Source organism: Colobus angolensis, unplaced genomic scaffold (genome assembly GCF_000951035.1).
Source record: "Colobus angolensis palliatus isolate OR3802 unplaced genomic scaffold, Cang.pa_1.0 Scaffold210, whole genome shotgun sequence".
Lineage (NCBI taxonomy): Eukaryota > Metazoa > Chordata > Mammalia > Primates > Cercopithecidae > Colobus > Colobus angolensis.
In genome coordinates this window covers 2,705,746-2,724,375 of record NW_012115267.1, presented here as the reverse complement: position 1 = coordinate 2,724,375, position 18,630 = coordinate 2,705,746, and the positions used below count along the sequence as shown (strand labels likewise).

The 18,630-nt window shown below is 48.6% G+C and overlaps 1 protein-coding gene across 2 annotated transcripts in view; it reads right to left on the bottom strand.

Moving 5' to 3' along the window:
* PRSS55 (protease, serine, 55) overlaps positions 1 to 16,594 on the bottom strand; it is a 28,748-nt gene extending 12,154 nt beyond the window's left edge. The window contains exons 1-5 of one of the 2 annotated variants that reach the window (XM_011942815.1): positions 16,407 to 16,594; positions 12,355 to 12,547; positions 10,497 to 10,747; positions 8,993 to 9,135; positions 3,276 to 3,621 (exon numbers count right to left, since the gene is read on the bottom strand). In XM_011942815.1, coding sequence (XP_011798205.1) covers positions 3,304 to 3,621; positions 8,993 to 9,135; positions 10,497 to 10,747; positions 12,355 to 12,547; positions 16,407 to 16,560 — 1,059 coding nt within the window. In that variant the 5' untranslated portion in view covers positions 16,561 to 16,594 and the 3' untranslated portion in view covers positions 3,276 to 3,303. Of the gene's footprint in view, positions 1 to 3,275; positions 3,622 to 8,992; positions 9,136 to 10,496; positions 10,748 to 12,354; positions 12,548 to 16,406 lie in introns of those variants that run through there. The other variant, XM_011942816.1, reaches the window with a different exon arrangement.
* Between the last annotated feature and the right edge of the window lie 2,036 nt (positions 16,595 to 18,630).

Genomic DNA, 18,630 nt, shown 5'->3' with positions numbered 1-18,630 from the left:
CCAGGTGTGGTGACTTATGCCTGTAATCACAGCACTTTGGGAGGCCATGGCGGGAGGATTGCTCGAGCCCAGGAGTTTGAGACCAGCCTAGGTAACATAGTGAGACTCCCATCTTACAAAAAATTTTTAAAAATGAGCCAGGTGTGGTGATGTGCACCTGTAGTCCCAGCTATTAGAGAGACTGAGTTGGGAGGATCGCCTGAGATCTAGGTGGCAGTGAACTGTGATCATGCCACTGTACTCCAGCCTGGGTGACAGAGTGAGACCGTGTCTCAAAAAAGAAAAGTAAAACAGCAACATTGCTTCCACCTCATTATCTAAGAAGCCCCTTCACGGTACAGAAGCTCTTCCCCCATATTGGTCAGAGTTCTCCAGAAAAAACAGGAGAGATAGATTAGATAGATAGAGTTGATAGAGAGATGAGATGTAGATATATAGGTGATATAAATATGGATATACAGATATGAAGCTGTTTATTCTAAGGAATTGGCTCACCTGATTACAGAGACTGGCAGGCTCGAACCTGGTGTGTGGACCGGCAGACTCGAGATGCAGGAGAGCCGATGGTGCCGCTCTGGTTTAGAGACTGGCAAGCAGAGCCCCAGAATTGCTGACAATGCAGGTGAAGTCCGAAGGTGGGCGGCTGAGGAATTCCCTCTTGTGCAGGGAGGCCAATCATTTTTGTCCTACTCAGGCCTTCAGTGGATTGGATGAGGCCCACCCCCATTATGGAAGGCAATCTCCTTCTTCAAAGTTTACCAATTTAAACATTAATCTCATCCGAAGATGCCCTCCAAGTTGACAGATAAAAGGAACCACCACACTCCCCAGCAGCCTTCACACGAGCAGTACCTTCCACATGCACCTACCGTCTTGGGAGTCCCAGGAGAGAGAGAGAGAGTCTTGTCCCTGATAACTCCAGCAGAAGTCCTGGTCTCGCTCTTATGACCCATAAAGCCCACAGCCCATTGCTGCTCCCATCCCTGTGGCCAAAATCAATGTCCTTCTAGGCCAGGTTTGAGTTCTATGCCCACCCCAGGCCCCAGCAAAGGGCCAACCATCCACAACTACGCAAATTGGAGAGTGGGTGAAAACCATCCAGAACTATGTAAATTGGAGGACCCCCAATTTGAGAGTCCTTCTGTGTGGGAGGGTCCCCACACAGAAGTCAGAGGGCAATGAGCAAGAAAGTGGAGTGGACACTGGCGATGTGCTGAGATGGCGAACACTCTGGCTGGCCACCCTCCACTGGGCCTGCCTGAGTCCCAGGTTCTTAGGAGCTTCTGAAAAAATGGCTTCTAGACATTGTAGCTGTAGGACCTCTGGAGGAGAAGGGTTAGAGTGGGAAAAAGGAGAACTAGGAAGTTTTTTTTCTTTTTTCTTTTTTTTGGAGATGGAGTTTCACTCTTGTTGCCTAGGCTGGAGTGCAATGGTGCAATCTCGGCTCATTGCAACCTTCACCTCCTGGGTTCAAGCCATTATCCTGCCTCAGCCTCCCAAGTGGCTGGGATTACAGGTACCTGCCACCACATCCAACTAATTTTTGTATTTTTTAAAGTAGAGATGGGGTTTCACCACGTGGGCCAGACTGGTCTTGAGCTCCTGATCTCAGGTGATCCACCTGCTTCAGCCTCCCAAAGTGCTGGGATTACAGGCGTTGAGCCACCGTGCCCAGCCAGGAAGCTTTTTTTCACAGTCTCTCTCTGGAGAACTCTCAGCCAGGCTGTAGGTCCCCAGGAGAAGCCCAAGCTTCCATTTAAGGATTTGCATTTCCTGAATTGCCTTTGCATCTTTGGTGGTGGCCCAGGAAATTGGAATCCAGAGGAAAGAGGCACGCCGCAGCACTGGGTCTACATGAGGGGAAGACGAGAACATGTTCTCAAGGGGCTTCTTGTGAATGGTAGTCTGCCCCACACCAGCCCTCGCAGCTACAGGGTTGGGCAGTCCTGCTCGGTGTGGGGAGGGACCCTTCAACACACTGGTGGAACACAGCAGGCAACTCAGAAGGACTGAGTCATGGAGGGAGGTCAGCTGATAGAAGAGGCGAGAGCCTCCGAACATGAAGGAGAGCAAGAGGGGAGCACCATCAGCTTGGCTTCAAGATGAGCCAGAAAGGAGAACAGGTGACAACTTGAGAGGCGAGGGAAAGGGGAGCCCAGGCCTTCCTGCCCCAAAAGAGAGAATGCCCAAGATGGGAAACGGAAAAAAGGTGATTTTGAGAAGTCGGTGTGTTAGTCTGTTTTCACACAAGGGATAAAGACGTACCTGAGACTGGGTAATTTATAAAGAAAAAGAGGTTTGTGGACTCACAGTTCCATGTAGCTGGAGAGGCCTCACAGTCATGGTGGAAGGCAAAACACACATCTTACAGGGCAGCAGGCAAGAGAGAACAAGAGCCAAGCAAAAAGGGAAACCTCTGATCAAACCATCAGATCTCGTGAGACTTAATCACTACCATGAGAATAGTATGGGAAAACCACGGCATGACTCGATTATCTCCCACTGGGTCCCTCCCACAACACGTGGGATTAAAGATGAGATTTGGATGGGGACATAGGCAAGCCATATCAGCGGGGTCCTCAGGAAACATTAAGGTTGCTTGATAGAAGGGTTACAATAAGCTGTTGTCCTTAAGGTAGGGTGAGCATAAGCACCTCGTTCGTTCTGATGGGCGGGAGTAATGTAAACACCATGTGAAGGCTGCCTGGGCAGTGTGGTGGTTCATCTCATAGGTCAACTTGCAGGGCATCTTTGGATAAGATTGACATTTAAATTGATAACTTTTGAATCAGCAGATTGCCCTCCATAACGTGGGTGGGCCTTGTCCAACCCGCTGAAGGCCTGCGTAGATCTAAGAGACTAACTTCCCAGCACAACAGGAAATTCTTTATTCTCATCATGGCCACCACTGAGAAGCCCTTCTTGAGGGAAATGGCCACAGACAACAGTCACTGCCTTCACCTTTCAGCCCCTCGACTCAGCCACGCCTGAAGTCATCATGCCTGCCCTGGATATTTGTGTGTCGGTTTTTTATTTTTATTTATTTTTTCCTGTTATATGTATCCACAAATGCCTCATTTTGGCTGAATTCAGTCAGAATTAGGTGACTGTCACCTAGAATGGAAAGAGTCCTGACTAATCCACAGACCCAAAGTGCAGTCCCCAAACCAGGGCCCCAGCCTGACTTTCTGGTCCTCGTGGTTCCAGTCTCAGTTTCCATCCTTGAGCTGCAGCCAGAGACTCTGCTGGAGAGACATTTTCATGCACCCTCCCTTGGTTAAAAAAATAGCCTCTATTTTATTATCAGTACAAAATAGCTCTGAACAACACATGGGACAGGGGACAGAGCAGGAGCCAGGATCTGAGGCTGCCTGGCTCTGGGGCTCCCGAGACTCGGGAGCCCATAGGTTTCTGTTTGACCGAGGTCCTCATTTTCTCCGCACTGAAGGGCCTGCCCTCTAACTGGGTCACCTTCTCGATCCAGAGGTTGTAGTTCACCAACGAGGTGTATATCCCTGGGGTGTTCTTCTCGCCACAGCTCTTTCCCCAGCTGATGATACCCACCTGGTACCACTTCTCACCAGGCTCTGGGGTGCAGACCAGAGGTCCCCCGCTGTCACCCTGTGGGCAGAGAACACAGCTCAGCAGGGAGTCTGGTTCTAAGCTGCCCATGTGAGGCTGGGCACCGTTCATTCGCGGAAGAGGATTCCTCACCTCCCCAACTCTGGCTGCCAAAGGACATCTCATCAATGCTGACCTTTACCCACACCATCCCTACTCCACGGGAGAAGCGTGTGGCTGCCAGGTGGGCTCTGGAGGTTGTAGGGTTGTAGAGCATTGGGGGTGGGTGCTGTGGATGAGATGGGACTGACGATGGGGGAGGAAGAGGGAGGGCTTGGTGAGAAAAGACCACTCCATCTGCAGCACAGAGAGACGCAGGCCAAGGGATGAGTGGAGACTTGTTTTGAGGGTCTTATCAAATGAGAGGCGCTGGAAAGGGCAGGAAGGGAAACGGGACACGTGAAGAAGTGTTGTAGGGGCTAGGAACTGGGTCTCCTTTGTGTTCTTGCAGAAGCACAGAGAGAAGGACGTTCCTTTTTAATTCAGCCAAGCTTTTCCGAATGGGTGACCCTTCCGGGATGGAATCACATGGTCTGTGACTCGCATAGTCATCCATTTATGTTGAGCTTCTGAACCAAGTCCCTGCCATGCCCCACATCTACATAAATCAAACAAATGCCCCACATCTTTCCGTCCACCTTCACACAAGGCAGATGAGCCTGCAGGAGGAGAAAGGGCTTGCTGAGGGTTCTATGGTAGACTGGCTGGGATTGGAACCCAGGATTTTCTTCTTATTAATTTTAAATTAATTATTATGGGTACATAATAGTTTTATATGTTTATGGGGTATACATTTTGATATAGGCATACAGTGTGCAATAATTAAATCAGGGTAACTGGGGTATCCATTCCCTCAAGTATTTATCATTTCTTTGTATTAAGAACGTTTCAATTCCACTCTTCTAGTTATTTCGAAATATATACTTGTTATCTATAATCACTTTATTGTGCTACCAAATACTAGATTGTTTTCATTCTAACTAACTGTGTTTTCATGCTCCTTCACTGGAGTCCCCACCTTTCCCAGCCTCTGGTAACAACTATCATTCTTTATCTCCATGAGGTTTTTTGTTTTTAAGCTTCCGTTTATGAGTGAGAACGTGCATTGTATTTCTGTACCTGGCTTATTTCACTTAATGTAATGTCCTCCAGTTCTATCCATGTTGTTGCAAAGGACAGGATTTCATTCTTTATGGCTAAATAATATTCCATTGTGTATATGTACCTCATATTCTTTATCCATTCATCCATTGAGGGACCATATCTTGGTTATTGTGAATAGTGCTACAGTAAAAATGCAAGTGCCAATGTCTCTTTGATATACTGATTTCCTTTCTTTTGGATGTATACCCAGCAGTGGGGTTGCTGGATCATATGGTAGTTCTATTTTTAATTTTTTTAGTACCCTCCGTCCTGTAACCCAAGATTTTCTTATTTTCTTTTTCAACTTTTATCTTACTTTAATAGGGAACATGTGCAGATTTGTTATGTGAGTAAATTGCATGTCACTGGGGTTTGGTGTACAAATGATTTAATCACCCAGGTAGTAAGCACAGTATCTGATGAGTAGGTTTTTGCTTCTTTCCCTCTTCATACCTTCTACCTTTAAGTAGGCCCTGGTGTCTACTGTTTCCCTCTTTGTGTCCATGCGTATTCAACATTTAGTTCCAACTTATAAGTGAGAACATGCGATATTTGCTTTTCTGTTCCTGCATTAATTCACTTAGGATAATGGCCTCTAGCTGCATCCAATTTGCTGCAAAGGATATGATTTTGTTCTTTTTTATGGCTGCGTAGTATTCCACGGTGTGTATGTACCACAATTTCTTTATCCAGTACACCATTGATGGACATCTAGTTTGATTCCATGTCTTTGCTACTGTGAATAGTGCTGTGATGAACATATGCATACCTGTGTCTTTTTGGTAGAATAATTTATATTCCTTTGGATATGTACCAAAGTATTGAGATTGCCAGGTTTAATGGTAGTTGTGTTTTAAGTTCTCTGAGAAATCTACAAACTGCTTTTTACAGTGGCTGAACTAATGATTTATGTTCCCACCAGGAGTGTAGAAGCCTTCTCTTTTCTCTGCAACCTCACCAACATCTGTTATTTTCTGACCTTAATAACAGCTATTCTGACTGGTGTGGGATGGTATCTCATCGTGGCTTTGATTTGCATTTCTCTAACAATTAGTGATATTGAGCATTTTTTTTTCATATGCTTGCTGGCTGCATGTATGTCTTCTTTTGGGAAGTGTCTGTTCATGTCATCTGCCCATTTTTTAATGAGGTTGTTTAGTTTTTGCTTGTTGAGTGGTTTAAGTTCCTTATAAATTCTGAATATTAGACCTTTGTCAGATGCATAGTTTGCAAATATTTTCTCCCATTGTGTAGGTTGTCTGTTTACTCTGTTAACAGTTTCTTTAGCTGTGCAGATGCTCTTTAATTAGGCCAATGTTTTACTTTGTTGCAATTGCTTTTGGAGACTTCCTCATGAAATCTTTGCTAAGGCCTGTGTCAAGAATGGTATTTCGTAGTGACTTTCTTTTAGTGTTTTCACAGTTTTATGTTTTATATTTAAGTCTTTTATTCATCTTGAGTTGATTTCAGTTGATGGTGAAAGGAAAGGGTCCAGTTTCGATCTTCTGCATATGGCTAGCTAGTTATCCCAACACCATTTATTGAATAGGAAGTGCTTTCCCCATTGCTTGTTATTGTTGACTTTGATGAAGATCAGATGGTTGTAGGTGTACAGCTGTATTTCTGGGTTCTCTAACCTATTCCATTAGTCTAGGTGTCAGTTTTGGTACCAGTACCATGCTGTTCTGGTTACCATAGCCCTGTATATAGTTTGAAGTTGGATAGCATGATGCCTCCAGCTTTTTTTTTTTTGCCTAGGATTGCCTTGGCTACTTGGGCTCTTTTCTGGTTTCATATGAATTTTAAAATAGTTTTTTCTAATTCTGTGAAGAATGTCATTGGTAGTTTGATAGGGAACGTATTGAATCTGTAAATTGCTTTGGGTAGTATGGCAATTTTAATGATATTGATTCTTTCTATCCATGAGCATGGAATGTCTTTCATTTGTTTGTGTTGTCTCGGATTTCTTTCAGTAATGTTTTGTAATTCTCATCATAGAGATCTTTCACCTCCCTGATTATCTGTCTTCCTAGACATTTTATTCTTTTGGTGGATATTGTGAATGGAATTGCAATCTTGATTTGGCTTTCAGCTTGTGTGTTATCTGGTGTATATAAATGTCACAAATTTTTGTACATTGATTTTGTATCCTGAAACTTTGCTGAAGCTGCTTATCAGTTCTAGGAGACTTTGAGCAGAGACGATGAAGTTTTTCAGGTATGGAATCACACCATTTGCAAAGAGGGATAGTTTGACATCTTCTCTTCCTATTTGGATGCCTTTCATTTCTTTTTCTTGCCTGATTGCTCTGGCTAAGACTCCTGGGACTATGTGGAATAGGAGCGGTGAAGGAGGGCGTCCTTTTCTTGTTCTGGTCCTGAGAGGGAGGCTTCCAGCTTTTGCTCATTCGGTATGATTTTGGCTGTGGGTTTGTCACAGACGGCTCTTATTATTTTGAGGTATGTGTAACCCAGGATTTTCATGCCAAAGCCCATGCCCTCTCTACCTTTGTTATATTACTCTCTCACCAAAGGAGCTGAGCAACTACAACCTTGCAAGCAGACTTCAGTGAGAGATGATGTCCCATTCCACGATCCTTGAGAGATGACTAGAATAAGTACAGTATTACAACAAATTCTAATCAGGGAGGACAATTAATGTTTTCTGGTCATGCTGTGTGTAGTGCATTCTTGCATGGCTATAAAGAAATACCCGAGGATCTCCAATCAGACCACCTTCTCCTCACCTTTCAGAGCCTTTTTGTTTTTATTTTACAAGATACTATCCCGTGCTTTTAGTTGTATTTAGTGGGAGGGGCTGGGAGGATTGTGCTTACTCCATCTTGTCTGGAACCAGAAGTCTCAATTCTGTGTGCATTGTTTTTGTTTTTTTGTTGTTCTTGTTGTTGTTTGGTAATATTTTAAATTGCCCAGAAAGTGAAGAAAATACAAGGTTCATGTGTCACTCTTTTTGGTCCCCACAGTTTTCACCACATGGGGGGCTCCTAAACCTAGTGCTATGCTGCCAGGGTCTACTTCTTACTTCAGAATGCCTTCTCCTTTCTCTTTTCCCTTTCTGCCTCTAACCCCGTTCCAGTACCCACCTCTCAAGGCTCTCATAGCCTATCAGGAAAAACTACCAATTTTCTCACATTAAACCATAACAGATTATTCTAGATAAATATATTTCTTTTCCATGGGGCAGCCTCTCCATCACTGTTCAGAATATTTATCATCTGCATTTGTGGTTTTATACCAATGACCAGGTCCACTGCCTGGCCAATGAGCAGGTCCCTAGTCTTCAGCTGGGACTAAGCAGGTTCATCAGGGTGGCCACTTTTAAGATGAAGAGAGCACCTTTGAGCACGAAAGACAAATTTCATCATTCATCCTTAGAGCCAGAGGAAGCTAATTTATGGGTTTTTTTTTTTTCTATTTTTCTGGGTATCAATAATTTTTAAAGAAGAACTTGTGTTCATTTTATTAAAGACAGGCAAATAGACCAGTTTTGGTTCAATGAAACCCACACGCAACACCCAATATATTATCATCGTTTGTTTATCCACTGCCTGCCCAGGAAACCGTAGGGTCCCTTAGGTGAGGAACCATATCTCATTGACGGGTCTCCAGGGCCTTGTATGCTCAACAAAGGTTTCTAAATTAATGAATTCAAATGACTTCTTATATAGATACCAAGTCCTCCTTGGATTTTTTTTTTTTTAAAGAATTCCCAGAAATGAGAAAAGCCTTGGCACCCTGTTTACCTAGTGTACCTGACGAAGATCAGAAATAGTTAAGCAGAGTTGCAGCATATTGACTCCCAGGTGTGCTCACTCATAGCTCCAGAGGTTCTGCAATCCACATCCTCATTCCCATGGCCGAAGGCCCTAATTCCCATACCTTTTCCAGACTCAGAATGGTCTATTTGCAGCAGAGAGAGAATATCCTTGCACTGGCGGTTCTGCAATCCACATCCTCATTCCCATGGCCGAAGGCCCTAATTCCCACACCTTTTCCAGACTCAGAATGGTCTATTTGCAGCAGAGAGAGAATATCCTTGCACTGGCGGTTCTGCAATCCACATCCTCATTCCCATGGCCGAAGGCCCTAATTCCCACACCTTTTCCAGACTCAGAATGGTCTATTTGCAGCAGAGAGAGAATATCCTTGCACTGGCAGTTCCGAGAGGGTGAGGACTTACTAGGTGAGGGAGGGTACCCCCTAGTTACCTGGCAGGCATCATAGCTCTCATTATTGTATCCGGCACACAGCATATTTTTGGTAAGTTTTGGAAACAGCTTTGAACACTCCTCCCAGTCCATGATGACCATTGGCGCTTTCATCAGATCCGTTTTCACAGAGTTTTTGTCAGCTGGTCCAGAGAGAAAGCACATTAGAGAAGCTACCAGGCCTCATGTCCCCATGCTCATGATGCAGCTGGCCGTGCCCTCGGCCCTGTGTTCACCAGCCCCCATCCCCTGCCTCCACAGGCTCTGTAGCCCCTCGCTTCCTTCAGGCTACCCCATGCCTGCAACTTACCCACTCCCCCCAAAACTCCCACAGCTACTGGAATTCTTCTTCTCATTCAAAACCAAATTTCTACTTCCAAGAAGACTTCCAACTTGACTCCAGTCAGCCCCACAGACTCAGCTTCTTGGAACTGGCTACTGACCGTTTCTCAGCATAATCCTGCCTCATCAATACATGTGCCTAGTGTGATGTTGTATTACATGAGGATGGCATTTCCTTCACACAGGGCCTTGGGAGGTGGGTTTGCACCCCCAGCAAAACAACTGTAGTTCCTCAGCAAGGGCAGGTTGGCAGAGTGTCTTGAGATGGAATCAGAGGGGATTTGCAGAGGCCCTTTCTGGGCCACCAGATGCCGGAAATTCACCCAGATTCCTCTCCATCTCATTAACTCTGACCACAAAGAGATTTCGCATTTCTTCCCCTGATTGAAGATTTTTAAACTTGTACATGCCCATGTGCCTCCTCTCCCTCTTCTACCTTTCCAGGAGTGCCTGGAGCCCAGAACTAAGGTCCCGTCACTTTCCCTCTGGTTGCTCAACTCCTGAAACACCCACGGTCGTCCAGGCCCAGGCTCGCTGCGAACCATCCCTGTGGATCCAGAGCCTCGTTCAGGCTGACGCAATGCTTTGCTGTTCTCATCCCCTCCCCTCCCCTATCTATTTGCTTTTGGTTTTGTTGGGTTTTCTTTGGGGACAGTCCGGCAGGCCCTTCATCGTATCTTTCTGTCCCAGTAGACTTTCTTCTGCTTTGGCCAAGTCACGGCATAACAACAAGTAACAACAGATTCATTTCTAAGAAGAGCCAGGCAATGCTCCAGGACCATCAAAGCCTAGCCCAGGGTGGGCGTCTCCAATGCTTGGAGGAGCCAGGTAGGAAACACACCCATGGGAATCACGGAAGATATTTATGAATACAGAGTAGAGAGGCCTCTGGCTAACTGCAGAGTTTAAGTTCGAGTAAACACACAAACCACACTGCTCTGTGCTGGCTGGATCAGACTGGCTCAGACCTGGTGTCTCAGTTTGGGGTTTCAGCACTCAAAAGGAGCTAAGGCTTGGGCTCTGTGAGCCTCCCCTGCACAGGAATCTGCTCCAAAGCAAGTCTTGTCCTCACTCCTTCCTCAGCTCTTCCCCTTCCCCCTTCCTCCCCTCTCCTTCAGATTGCAGTGGCTCTTTCCCCAGGGGAAGCTGAGCAGTCACATACCAGCATTGGTCTGGCCCCAGCCTGCCACCCAGCATTCGCGCCACGTGGCGGGGCCGCGCTGCGTAGGGAGGCAGATGGGCACCTTCAGGTCATCGAGTGTGATGGGCGAGGCCAGCAGCAGCAAGGCAATGTCGTTGTCCATGCTGGCTCTCTTAAAGTCCTTGTGAAGAATGATGCTGGCGACCTCCTTTATTTCCACGGATGAGCTAGTTAAGTCATTGGTCCCCAGCACGACACTCAGTTCTTCTGGACTGGTGGCAGAGAACCAGAGAGGGGCGAGTGGAAGGGGAAGGGAAGCCTCAAAAGAGGCAGAATTGGCTGTGCCCAGAAATCTAAATCTCATATAGCTCTAGGACATTTAGACCCTACTGGGGCTGTTGCTCAGAGGGTGTGAGGATTGGAAAAAGGCAGGAAAAACAAAAACAAAAAACAGAACAGCCGGTGAGCAGACCACAGCCACACCATGGCACCATCGGGGGCCCCAGAGATGTGAATGAGGTGCTTCTGTCTAACACAGCAAAGGCAGAGCTGGGTTTAGGGCACTCTACAGAGCCCACAAAAAGCCACTTGGCACAGATCAAACTGGTGTTCAGATAGGTAAGGCATTCATTATTATGTCTCTTTTGTATCAACCGGTCTACCAACACTTTAGAAACTCGGGACCAGAAGTTAATCTAGACCGCCACTGACCAAGCAGACAGGAGCTTCAGTAATAAGTCCACATTCAGAACCCCACAGGATATTTGATATCCCATGACAGCAGGTGCCACAAGGGTCTTTGGTTATGACATGATGAAACTGTCCCTGGGTTTTTGATTAACCTTCTAAAATCAGCTCTTCTGTGGGTCTTCAAACTTCCTTGAGCTGGTGTAGCAGAAAGCACAAGCGCTAGAGCCAGAATTTGAATTCTGTCTCTATATACTAGGTGGGTACCGTGGGTGAGCGGCCTCAATTTATTGGACCTCAGTTTCCTTATCTATAAATGAGGGCTATTCATTCTATCTGCTCCAGGGGTCACTGTGTGATTAAATGAGTTAACAGAGGAATCTTTCTTTCCTTCCTTCCTTCCTTCCTTCCTTTTTTTTTTTTTTTTTTAGATGGAGTCTTGCTCTGTCGCCCAGGCTGGAGTGCCAGTGGTGTGATCTTGGCTCACTGCAACTTCCGCCTCCTGGGTTCAAGCAATTCTCCTGTCTCAGCCTCCTTAACAGCTGGAACTACAGGCGCACGTCACCATGCCCAGCTAATTTAGTAGAGATGGGGTTTCACCATATTGGCCAGGCTGGTCTTGAACTCCTGACCACTGAAGTCCTGATCCACCCGCCTCAGCCTCCCAAAGTGCTGGGATTACAGGCGTGAGCCACCGTGCCTGGCCAATAGAGGAAAGTTTCTTAGCAGGGTCCCCAGCACATAGTTAGTCATCAGTAATACCGGGCATTCATCCACATGCTGTCACACAGAGAACGCTCTACAAGGAGCAGGAGAGTAGGGGGTCAGGTGGCCCAGGAAGCCAGGCTTCCAGAATTAGAAGAATTTCCCCCTAGATGGACCTGAATGCCCCAGAAGAGGCATTTGGACCAAGCCACGTGGCTCCATCAAGCCACAGGTGTTCCTGGAGAGGGCAGATGTGACCTCAGGGAGGTCGCAGTCATTGGCCCTGGGTGATGTGAGGAGACGCAGCCTCAGGCTGGCTACCTCCAAGTCCCCAGGGCTAGGGGATGGCTGGGTGGGTGGGAGCCGTTCATGCTGACTGGACACCGAACAGCTGCAGGTCCTCTCAGCCACCAGGTGTGGGTGAGGGGGAGGGTGCCCCAGGGGTGGGCGCCCTGAAAGGCAGCAGCGGGAGGCTCGTAGTACTTACAACAACTCTTCGGAATGTAAGCAGTGAGCCGCAGTGAGAATCCACCACTTGTTGAGGATGGAGCCGCCACAGAAAGATTCACCTCTGGCCTGAATACTCACCTGCCACGGAAACTCACCCACCTCCGCCTCCATCCCCCCTGTGATTCTGGAATACCGAGTTCCTCCCTCGAAAATGGATCTGTTGCCACATTCTGGTGGAATGAAACAGAGTGGAAAGGAAAAACGGAAACATTTAGTCAGCATCCAGTGTGAGCCCGGGACCAGGCTGGGAGGAGGAGGCTTCCAAGTGGATATCCTCGCCCCCATTCTAGAGAGGAGCTCACTGAGGCTGGCGAGCGGGGCAACTCTTGTGGCATCAGCCAGCAGATGCTTTATTTTCTCTACACAGAGCTCCACAGGCGAGTCAGAAGCATTGGCTCTGACTCTATCCAGCATTTGTGACCTCAGGAGAGTCACTTCACTGAGCTTGTTTCTGCTCTCATCCAGGAGAAATTGGAAGAAAAATAGCATCCAAAGCCAACGTCCTGTGGTGGGCAGGACGGTAGCCCCCCAAAGAGGTCCAAGTTCTAATGGGCCATCTCCCCAGGACCTGTGAATATTTTAGCTTGCAAGGAAAGAGGCACTTTGGAGGTGAAATTTGGGTTGCCAACCACTGCTCTCAGAGTGGGGACACCATTCTGGCTTTTCCACGGGGCCAGTGGAATCACTGAGGCCCTTGAGAGGGGTGGAGGGAAGCAGAAGGTCAGGCTGAGGGGGAAGTGACTGCAGAGGAAAGGCAGAGAGATGCAACATAGCTGGCTTTGAAGATGAAGGCAGGGGCCCAGAGAAGCTTCTAGAAGCTGGAAGTGGAAAGGCAAAGAATTCTCCCTTAGAGCGTCCAATAGGAATGCAGACCTGCCGCACCCTGAATTCAGCCCCGGAAGGCCTGTGGTGGAGCTCTGTCCCACAGTACTGTAGGATAAGATATTTGTGTTGTTTAAGCCACCAAGTGTGTAGTCATTCATTTCAGCAGCCCTAAGAAACCACAAGGGGCGGGGCACAGAAAGTGCCAGAACCTACCGGAAAGCCCTGGCTGAAAGCCCTGGCTGTTCTAGGCTAGTCCAGGCTGAGCAGCTCCTTTACTTGGGGGACTGAGAGCAAAGCTGTAACTGCCTGTGCTGAGGCAGGAAATTCCCCTTCCGGACAGAAGCCGGGTCCAGCGCCTCGCCCCCAGGAAGAGGAGATGCTCCATTAATATTTGCTGACTTGAATGTCTGCCTTGTGTTCTGGGACAAGGCATGAGTTTGACTCTAAAATGCCCAAGACCCTATTCTTGTCTCTTTCTTGCTGCTCATTTTCCAACCATCAGCTCAATAGAAGCTGTGAGGGTTTTGTCGTTTGGGTGACCCCGTGGTGATCATTTTTGGTTTAAAAAAAATACACTAGTGAGAACTTAGCAATGTGCATCCAGAGCCTTCTGCTGTCAGTAATGCACAAAAGCTCTCTTCGGGACTTTTGTTCTGTTTTTGAGAGATGAAGTCTTGCTCTACCGCCCAGGCTGGAGTGCAGTAGCACGATCTTGGCTCACTGCAACTTCTGCCTCCCAGGTTCCAGCGATCCTCCTGCCTCAGCATCCCAAGTAGCTGGGACTACAGTTTTTGTATTTTTTAGTAGAGACAGGGTTTCACTAAACCTGTATGTTGGTCAGGCTGGTCTTGAGCTCCTGACCTCAGGTGATCCGCCCGCCTCTGCCTCCCAAAGTGCTGGGATTACAGGCATGAGCCACCGTGCCCGGCCTATTCGCGACTTTTGGATCTACACTTCTTCTCTGATTTTATTTACATATGATGCTTACTGTGTGTCAGGCACTGTCGCAAGCACTTGACAAGCACCGATTCACTTGGTTGTCATAACTGCCCTATTGAGGTAGGCTCTCTTGTTTTCATCCTCACTTTGTAGTTGAGACAAATGAGGCACAGAGAGGTTAAGTAGTTTGCCCAAGGTCACACAGCTAGTCAGTGACTGAACCATGATATGAGCCCCAGGCAGGCTGGCAGCAGAGCTGGTGTTCTCATCACTGCCCCATGTGGCTCTCTGCCTGAAATATTCTTCCCCAGGCAGCTACTTGGCTCACCTCCTCACTACGCCCAAGAATCCCTTCTCCAGAGTGTCCTTCCCTGACCTGTGTCTGAAACAGCCCCTCCCATCCTGGTGACTCCTTATTTCCTACCCTGTGTTACATTTCTTCATTGCATCCTCATTACATTAACTCCTACATTATAAGTCCCTTTTGCCTGACTCTGGTACCAGAATGTATGCTCCAGACAGAGACGGCAACATGCTTGTCTGGTTGATAGTGGGTCCCAGGGTCCGAAAGCCACACGTGGCATGGAAGAGGCACTCAACAACCATAAGTCATCCTCTGACTCAATGACTCTGGGAGTCTGGAAGGCAGCACATATGTGCATCTGATGATGTTCACTGCAGCGATCTCTATCATCGTGACAAATTGAAAACCAGCTAAATGCTAGGGCTGAATAAAGGAAGGCACATCCATATCATCAACTACTTCTCAGCCACAAAATTAGGCTCATGGGGGATTTTTAACAACACAGGAAAATGTTTGTGATATAAAATTGAGTGAAAAAAACAGGATGAAAATCATATTTAAAACTTGTGATTTATTATGTTAAGAATGTGGGTTTATAAGTATGGAAGGAAGTACATCAAAATGCCAAGTGTCTATGAGGTGGATTGGATGGTGGGCAGCTATGATGGGTGCCCTCTGTCTCTCCATCTGAGATGCAGAACATGGCACATGCCAGACAGCCCAAGCTTGAATCCAGGCTCTTTTGCTTACTCACTAAATGATTTAGGGAAAGCTACTTATCTTTGAGTACCCCCCCCTCCACTTTCTTCATCCCTAAAATAAGGATAAGATAATGCCAACTTTATAAGACTGACGTGTGGATGAAATGAGAAGATGGATGTTGAAATGGCCGACAAAGTGCTTGGATCAAAGTCAACTCTCCAGAATGAACTGGCAGAATTTCTCATATCCATTTTGCATCAAAGTCCCCATGGGACCCATCCCCCACATTCTTGGTCCTGAGATCAGCCCACAACATCCATATGGAATCGTGTGGACTTTTAGGTTCATGCAAAAGCTCAGAGCCTGGAAGCAGTGATGGAAGCAGAAACGGCTGCTTCTGAGTGATCTGAGCAATCATACATTTTGGGCCCCCTTGCAATGGGACACCAGAGGAGCATGTTCTGCTGATGAGCTCCCCTCACGCCCCCCACCCCCTGTTCACACAGAGTGCAGTGGACCCCAGGCTGGACTGAAGGAGGCCAGGTGAACCTGCCGTGTTCTGGGCACGAGGCAGTGTGCACAGGGCAGGCAACCTGGCGCTGCGGTCGCCCAGTGCAGGCCAAGCAGACAGCTCTGTCATTTCCCCATAGGTCAACTTTGGGCAAAGCCTCATCTTCAGGGAGGCTGAGTTCCTTGTCCACACGTGGTCTGAGAGAGCAGATGCCTCACCGTGGTGGTGTGGGCGTTCAACACGGGGAAGTGCTCGACCCCTAACAGTTGCTAGGTACCCCAGTGTCCCTGAAGTCTCGCCCATCCCCTTGGAGAAAGAAATGAGCCATCAGGGAGCCGTAGGGGCCCAGGTACAAGGACACAAGCATCCTTGAACTTGGTCTGACTGATCTAGGCTTCCCTGGGCATCTGTGGCTCCTGGAAGCCTGGTGCTGATGGGAGCCACAGAGGCCCAGGGTAATGGTCCCCCTCCAAGTGGGAGAACTCAGTCTCAGCTAGTTCTAGGCACGAGCTTCAGGGCAGCCTACTATTCCTCTGAGGATAAAATGTCAGGTTTCAAAACCAAAACTCAAGGTCAGACAGGTCAAACACTGGGTCAGGGAAGAGAGGAGAAAAAGGAGAAGTGATTTGGAGGAGGGGTATGTGGGGACCCCTGGAGCTCTGGCCTTGTGTTCTGCGATCCACCCTCCTGGCAGCCAGTCAGCTGGACCATGAGCCCCCATCCATGCCCCCTCTGCTCCTGTACTCACCACTGACTGGGCGGGGGGGAAGAGGGGGCTGAGGGTGGTGGGCGCCCCTAGCCCCACCTAGGAGAGCCACTCCAGCCTCTGGGAGAGGAGTCCGCGGACTGAGCTGAGCTTCTGTGACCAGGGACAGGAGCAGCAACACTGAGAACAGGAGCATGGCCCTAGGCTGTGCTGTGGGCCCGGGGGTGACAGGGGCCAGGGCTGAGGAAGTGAGGCTGACAGCCTCTGGCTCAGATCCAGGGCCCCCAGGTGATGTCACAATGGGCTGTGGAGCCCAGAACTCAGACTGCAGCCATGAAGACTTCTGTTCTGACTGCTTTGTTTCTGGGATGGCTGCACAGAGGCCCCTCATCTCAGAGCCTTTCTTATCCCAGGTTTCCTTCTCCCTGACCTGGGCACCACCCAACTTCCCGAGTGTATTAGTCCATTTTCATGTTGCTGATAAAGACATACCCGAGACTGGATAATTTATAAAGAAAAAGAGGTTTAATGGACTCACAGTTCCAGGTGGCTGGGGGGGCCCCACAATCACGGCAGAAGGTGAAAGGCGCGTCTTACGTGTCGGCAGACGAGAGAGAATGAGACCACGTGAAATGGGAAACCGCTTATAAAGCCACCAGACCTCGTAAGACTTATTCACGACCAAGACAGCAGTATGGGGGAAACTGCCCCCGTAACTCAGGCATCTCCTGCCGGGTCCTTCCCACAACCCGTGGGAATTATGGGAGCTACAATCAAGATGAGAGTAGGGTGGGGGCACGGTGGGCACAATGATGCTTTCAGCCACTGTCACCTCCAAACATTTTTTGAGGCTCAGTTCAGGCCACAGCTTCTCTGTGAACGTGGGGGTAATGTCTGGAGGAAGGGCTTCCAGCCTGGGCCCTCGGGAATGGGGTGGGGCCCGGGGAGGCCCGGAGGCCTCTGCCAGCACCTGCACCCTATGGGGTACAGCTGTCTGCTTGGTTCTCTGCCCAGGATTCTGACCCGGGGCCTCAGGTGTGGCTGCCCAGGTCAGGTTGAGAGGTTCTGGCCTCCCCTCATGCCCAGCGTGGCGGGTCCCAATCCCCCTCCTACGACCTTCTAGAGGGATCCCACATGGCCCCCAAGTGTCCTGATGGGCCCCTGTGTGTTCCAGATGAAACAACCAGCCTCAGATGGAGGTTCCTGGTGTGTGGCCTCACTGGATGTCAGTGACTCAGTCATGCTTTAGACCTTGTGTATTTTTAAAACTTCCACAACCCTCAGTGCACTGACCCAAGTGGACTTACCCAAGCAGCCTGGGCGCTGCCTTCCTGGTCACAGGCTGAGCCTAGTGGTTGGAAGTGACTTATGGGCTCAATCGCCAAAGTGCCCACATGTTACCTCCTGCCCAGTCTTACCTCCTCGGTTTTCTCATCTGCAGCAGAGAAACGCAATGCTCACTGGCATGCAGGTTACTGTGAGGCTTAAAGTGAGATCACATGACCGGCAAGGTGGCCTCTCATGGGTGTGGCTCGAGCTACTTCCTGGGGAGGAGATTCCAGAACTTCTCTGCTCTTTCTGCCAAGGCAGCTCCCTGGCGAATGTTGCTCCTCACTGCTCCAGGCATCCCTGCTGAGGCTGAGCCACAGCCTGTTGAGTGGCCCTAGGTGGTGCCCTCCCCACCTGCTCTGAACCATGCTTCACCCACCTGTTCAACAGGGGATGCCTGGCCCTCATGGAGGCCAGGACTTTCCTGACTGGCATGTGGGACAGGAACCCACAGCACACCCAGGCACCTGGCCCTGATCTCACCACTTAGTCTCGCTCCTTGGCCCTCAGGGTGGCCTCATAAGGAGCCCCTTGGCTTTCCTCTTCCCCTCCTTCGGGCTCAGGTCCCCACTGGACCTACTACTCATGCATCTACTATATGCCAATGCTTTCTCCTTTGCTCAGTTTCTATTGGCTCTGGGGGTAGGGTGTGGAGGGGAGGAAGAGCCTGGGCTCCAGGTCTGATGAGGGAATGGAAGATGACAGCTAATCTCATGGGTGGGGAGACAAGGGGCACAGGCATATCCACTGCAAACTGCTGCTCATTTTCAACAGAAGTCACTGAACAAAATCGTCGGTCACCTCTGGAAAGACTGATTTCCTGCTGAAGACCACCTCGTAGAGTCTACGTCCCTCCTAAGAACGTGACTTAGACCTGTTCTTGTGAAATACTCATTTACTGTCCAGCATTGCTTTGCAAATCTTCACAGTGATGCTG